This window comes from Perca fluviatilis, chromosome 11 (assembly GCF_010015445.1).
Source record: "Perca fluviatilis chromosome 11, GENO_Pfluv_1.0, whole genome shotgun sequence".
Lineage (NCBI taxonomy): Eukaryota > Metazoa > Chordata > Actinopteri > Perciformes > Percidae > Perca > Perca fluviatilis.
The window spans coordinates 18,931,081-18,937,312 of NC_053122.1; the positions used below are offsets into that span (position 1 = coordinate 18,931,081).

A 6,232-nucleotide genomic window follows, 5' to 3' on the forward strand; every position below is an offset into this window, starting at 1 on the left:
CCTGCTCAGAGTTCATTTTTAGATCGATAAATCCATAACTTAATTGAGAATAACTACTTTTTTTTCTTTCTTCCTGTGTTTTGCTAATCAGCGTTGGACATTTTTTCTGGATTGAGTACTCTTACTACTTAAAGTACATTTTCGCGATAATACTTCTGTTTTTAGTTAAGTAGCATTTTGGATGAAGGGCTTTAACTTGTAATGGAGTTTATTTACAGTGTGGCATTGGTACTTTTACACAAGGATCTGAGTTCTTCTTCCACCACTTAAACACAGGAATGAGACTTGGTCGGTTGAACACGTTCAACTTGTAAGGAGTGCCAACTTAACAACAGTGACTAATCTCAGCAGCAGTAATTAAACCACACATCTTATTTTAGAAAGAGATTTAGGGTTGCAGTGGTCTGGCAGATTACTGTCAAGTGAACCTACAAACCAGTGGGGGGCAGCTTTTTCTTTTAAAGGATCGGAATACTTCCTCCAGCCCCTGATTTGATCGATACTATAATACTATTTAACATAATTATTGTACCTCTACTTATGTAATATCCAAGTTTTCCGTTTTAAAAGAAGTGGTGATAAATGAAGTATTATTGAAAGGTGTGAACTCCTGCTGCCCTGCCAGTATCACAGAACACCAAAAACACTTTCAGATGACTTATCAGTAGCACTGCTCGAAAAATGAAGTCTGACTAATCTAAAGATAACCAACCTTAAAATTCCCAAACACGATTTGTGTCTAGAGAGATGTGCTCACAGGGAAAAACAAATGAGTAGCTGTTTATCAAAATTACTTTTTCATAAGACAAAAATCACATCAATGATGAGATAAATTAAGCATCAATATTGTTTACTTTGTTTTTAATGCAAGAATGCAATACCAACAGAAAAGACCATTTCTAATGGATGACACAAAGTCAAACATTACCAGAAAATGTTAAGCCTGATGACATAACACAAGGACACCTAAGGCCTTTAACTTGTTATGAATAAAAAGACCCAAGAGTATAGTATAAGGGCCAAGATTCAAAATCTAAAAAGAGAAAAGGCAAAGCATCTAAGCGTCTTATTACTGTTTATTGTCAAAGTTTCAAGGCATCAACTCAATGCACCTTTTGAATACATTTATGCAAAAAACAAACAAGCAAGCTTTTCATTAAAAAGGTGTTTCATGTGCATTTTTGACATTAAAAATCAGTTTCACACTAATTGTTAAGACAGAGGAATAACCACATATGAACAAGATGTTCTGTGCAGGTTTAGTGCCACTGGTTCAGATTAGGCGATCCATTCGGTTAAGATTGTTTTATGGCACAAAAGAAATGTATTTTAAAGAATTTTAACGTTAGTTTGTCTATTGCCGTTATTCCATTATGTATCTGATGTGCTATCCAACAGCTGAAGAACAAGTCAAAGATTTATCAGACAAATGTAAAAATGGAGGCCACATAAACCTTGGAAGAAATAAGCATATTTTGAAGAAAAAAAGTCATACTATTTATTTACTTTTTTTTTTAATCCAGGTGTCATTTTAGCACCAACAATACCACCAGAATTCAGTCTAATTTGTCTTAATAATACCAAGATATCAGAATTCTTTCCAGAATGATTTATTCATGTTTTTAAATGCTACCGACAGCACCTTTAATTAAAATTATTTTATGTCAGATGTTGGTGGAATGAGAAACTGTGAAAAGTAACCTTTAAATTCAACAAACACCCAGCAGCTCCACTTCAAAGATGAGAGTGGAATTTCCTGGGATGACGGGTGGGTATCCTTTAGCGCCATATGCATAGTCCGGCGAGCAGGTCAGCTTGGCCACCTGGCCAACGCTCATCTGTGGAGGAGGTGAAGATATATTACATATAGGTAATAATATGGCTCGATATTGAAAGGCTGATCAGTCTGATTTAGTAATGCACCTCCATTAAGACTTGACAATATCAATATAACAGAGGCTGACATATCCATTTAGTCCTTTGTATGGGTCAAGTTCCTAAAACCATTGGATCCTACATTTCCCATAATGCAAATGTAATTTGTTAGACCCTCCTTGCCTGGTTGATCCTTACATCTTTCAAACTCCTGCCCCAATTTTGTAACTTGTGCTTTGTTTTACAAATTATAAGTCTCCAAGAGGCCAAGATGAGATAACCCTAATGACATCACCAGGGGATATTTTCAAACTTTGGAAAGCTCTCACAGAGCCTCAGAAGACATTAGACAACTAATCAATTCAAAGTCATGCATGTGTAAAATGTCTATATTGTAAAATCCAGGTTTTATAACATGCACAACAGATTATTTTCAGTCAAAAGGTTATGTAGATGATATTTGACTATCAGCAGTTTTGAATCACAACAGGCCCATAAATTGCAACATGAATAGTTACACTATACCATGTGCACCTGCTGCAGTTTTCATGTCATTCATTTTTTAAAAAAATAAAAATATATATATATATATATATATATATATATATATATATATATATATATATATATATATATATATATATATATATATATATAAAAATAAAGACAGTACACACACAGTCACAAGTCCTGGCACATTTTGCAGAAGGGAAATCTTGAATGGTCCCATCTTGTGGGAAAAAAAAAGCTCCTCTCCTTACCTGAGCTACACCCTCATCCCAAGCACGAATGACTTGACCCTGTCCAATTTTGAATTTGAAGGGGTCTCCTCTATCCCTGGAGGAGTCAAACTTCTTTCCATTTGTCAGCGTACCTGTTCAACAACAATAACAAAAACTTTTTAGCCCTCTATGGTAACATTCTCTCCCCAACCATTAAGACTTGTCTCAAGTCTTTCTGCAGCACTTTCAATACAGTGTGACTGATTGTTAAAACACATCAGCCAGCGTACACAATGAAGCAGAATTTCAACAGGTAAATGAATAGTTCTGGAGATGAGGAGATCGATAACACCTTAACGCCTATGCATTAACCCTTGTGTGGTGTTCATATTTTTGTTACACAGCCAATGTTCCCGGGTCTTGTGGACCCAACACATTATTGGGCTTTTAAATCAATACAGCCATGACAATTTATGCAAAAATACTTAACAGATGTTTACTTTAGCTCAATTACCAATGATATATACATAATTTATGGTTCATATTTGCCATTTACCCCTGTGAGAGCACATTTATGATCATATTTTATATGATCACGTTTTTTGTGAGAAAACAAGGAAATTCAATTATAAAGAAATGGTAAAAACCGTTAACCGTTGTACCGTTTGCAGTCATTGAGAATAAGTTATTTTTTAGGTTCTTCACAGAAAATGAGCCACGGCCAATGAGTTTGAGTTAAAAGAAATAATAAATAGCATAATTTTTATTTTAGCAAACATTGAAAACGGGTCCCACAGACCCGAACACAATACAAAGGTTAAATATGAAGCTACAGACTGAATATGGCTAGCTTAACTTAGCTTAGCACAAAGACTAGAAATAAGGGGAAACCGCTAGCCTGGCCAAATATAGTTCGTTGCACTTCGGTTTTTGTACGGATTGAACAAACGAGATATGTCTTAAATGGCGAACATTGGGGGTGCTGGTAAGAAGATGTTAACTTTGGCCAGAGCCAGGCTATGCGTCAGCCTGCACTCCCAGTTCTTGTGCTAAGCTTATCCGGGCTCTATACGTTAGCTAGCTAGCTTCATGCGACCGTACACCAGAAAAAAAATCCTAGTATGGCGAAAGCATGGGCAAGCCTTCTTATATACGGTCTATGGGGGAAGCTTGTACTCCTTGCCTGCTCTGGTTGGGTTGGTTCGATTTAAGCAAAATGTGTGTGATTGGTTAGGAGGGTAGGTCAATCAGATTTAGAGTAAGGCAGAGAAGGGCGGGACATCCCTTCGCCATCCTGGGAAAAAAAAAAATACAATTTTACCGTACCGACATGGCGAGAGTGGCATGGAGCCTCTCGTCTAGCTAGCTAACGTATATCTCGACAAGAACGCGATAAGCCATTTCCCAAATGTGAAATTACACAATTTATTTAACATTGCATTTAAAATCGACTAAACGTTTATATTTGAGTGGGTAATATTTGCTATGGTTTTACTAGATAACCTTTGACCGATCAGCAATGAAATAGATCTTACCAACGTAGTGCACGGACACATTCTGTCCTTTCTTCGGAAAAGTCTTTCCTGAAAGAAGGAAAACACGTGGATTAAAAAACAGCTACATTTTGAAAAGGAAATATATTTCAGTCACACGAATAAAAAATACCTTACCGTCTCCTGGTCTTATGGTCTCAACTTCTACTCCCATTGTTCTCTCTAAGTGGTCTTCCCTCCTCTCTCACACTTCCTGCTGCACGAGCTCTCTGCTCCTCTCGGGCTCGGGCTGCTGCTGCATCTTTTTCTTTAGTTTTATTGGCCGGCTACAAAACAACGTTTAAGGTGCATGCCGCCACCTACTGTACCGGAGCGTATGACATCATGACTTAAACAGAATACAAAAAATAATAAAACTACAACAACTTATGTTATAAGTTATAACTTAAGTTATATTCTGGATATTAAACCTGTTTTAATATTTAAATAAAACCCTTTTAACCTGTACTTGTTTCCCTGTATCTAACAGTCCTTTGATGCTCCACTTCATTCCCATATCTAACGTTACCACCCTGTCTTTCAATATTTCTCTTTCTTACTGCTGCTTCTTCTCAATTATGTTTAATGGTGTGTTACTATATGGATCAGAGTTCAATATTTCTCTTAGTAGTAGAAAGAAGAAAAAAAAAACCTCTTCATTAATCCATTTTCTTTCAAAAACTCAAACACGGCTTTATATTTTCCTTCTTCAATGCTAAATAAATTCTTAAGATCCAATACTCCTACCCCACTCTTTTTCAGTTCTGTCTTTAGCTTTCATACTTCTGGCAGTGACAGATGTAACATAGTCCTGATGGATGTCATTAAGGGCATTATTTTATTTGGAATTAATTAATTTAAATTGTTTTTTTTCATATTGTTTTCTCACCTCCCATTTGGTTTATATAGATGACTTCCTTTGTTTTCTTCATCCCAGTGATTACGCCAGTCATCATGATATTGTCCCTTATTACCATACAGCTTTAGATTCAGTTTTACTGAAAGCTACCTCCATAATTCTGTCCTGTCTCAGAGCTTGTTTTTTGTTTAAGAATGGTGTATTCAAAATAACTTGGGAATTACAGTCTTGAGCAACTACCCTTTTTTTTTTTTTTGGTCTTACCCACACAAAAATGCTTACATTTACAATAGCCAACATCTCGACTGTATATGATGGTAAATGACGGTGTTCTTTCCTTAAAGTTTATATTTAAATGTGGGAGAACAAAAACAAACCTAGTATTTTCATTCTTAGGTTCTTTGTTTTATGTGTTGTCCTAATCTTTCAGCAACTATATCTGTACGATTTCATTTTCCTCTCTTTTTTATTTTCTCTTAAATATAAAAATCTAATGACCATAGAAATAATTTTACAGTCTATGCTAAGAACACCAGGGGAATAACCATGCCAAGGTAGCTCGCTTCTTCTTCTTCTTCTTCTTCTTCTTCTTCTTCTTCTTCTTCTTCTTTAGGTTTTAACTTGGGTAGATGAGCGGAACTAATGCTGCATTCATGTGGTGTTGGAATAATAGGAAAAAAGACTCCCCAACTGGGAAAATTCATATGAATTTGTAAGTCGGTGAAATTTTTGCCACACGACTTGCCAAGCTGGCGTCAAATACACAGTAACATAGCGGATGAATATGTTGGGTTAATGGTAACAAAAAAACTTGCACTTTAGTGCAAACATGCAAGTATTGCATATGAATTCTTTTGCTCATTCTATGTAACATGTAATATGGCTTTAGGTTGTAACCGTTAGTTGCTGTCCATGTAGAGTGACCTACTCTAAAACAAGTCAGGTCAAGCAATATTTGAGTAGTTTTGGGGAATACTGGTGCAGCAACACTAATATAAAGCTTTAAACTGGAAATAGCCCCAAAAACTGGAAACAGCTATTGTTTAAATGCTCTGAGCAAAATACAGCACATCTTCTTAGTGTCAATGTTGTTTCCACATTATGACTTAAAGCGACATTATGTGACCATAAAATACCAGCATCAAAATCATTTTGGTGCTACTCTGACTTGTAATAGGGAGAATGGTGAGCAAGCAATGGTAAGCAATAAGAATGTTTATGTAATTAATAATCCAGTTGTCATT

At 35.9% G+C, this 6,232-nt stretch overlaps 1 protein-coding gene across 1 annotated transcript; it reads right to left on the reverse strand.

Moving 5' to 3' along the window:
• Nucleotides 1-1,058: 1,058 nt before the first annotated feature.
• Nucleotides 1,059-4,411, reverse strand: LOC120568972 (FK506-binding protein 1-like). Its single transcript, XM_039816746.1, has 4 exons — nt 4,268-4,411; nt 4,133-4,180; nt 2,637-2,749; nt 1,059-1,838 (listed from the first exon to the last, which is right to left on the reverse strand). Exons 1-4 carry the CDS (start codon nt 4,302-4,304, stop codon nt 1,710-1,712), a joined length of 327 nt encoding a protein of 108 aa, XP_039672680.1. The 5' UTR covers nt 4,305-4,411; the 3' UTR covers nt 1,059-1,709.
• Nucleotides 4,412-6,232: the final 1,821 nt, after the last annotated feature.

What these genes read in the sequence shown, in the direction of transcription:
- LOC120568972 (XM_039816746.1), bottom strand. Translation starts at nt 4,304, where the DNA reads ATGGGAGTAGAAGTTGAGACCATAAGACCAGGAGACG. An exon ending in GACCATAAGACCAGGAGACG is followed by an intron (nt 4,181 to 4,267) that starts GTAAGGTATTTT and finishes TCCTTCTTTCAG; the next exon opens with GAAAGACTTTTCCGAAGAAA. An exon ending in GGGATGAGGGTGTAGCTCAG is followed by an intron (nt 1,839 to 2,636) that starts GTAAGGAGAGGA and finishes CCTCCTCCACAG; the next exon opens with ATGAGCGTTGGCCAGGTGGC.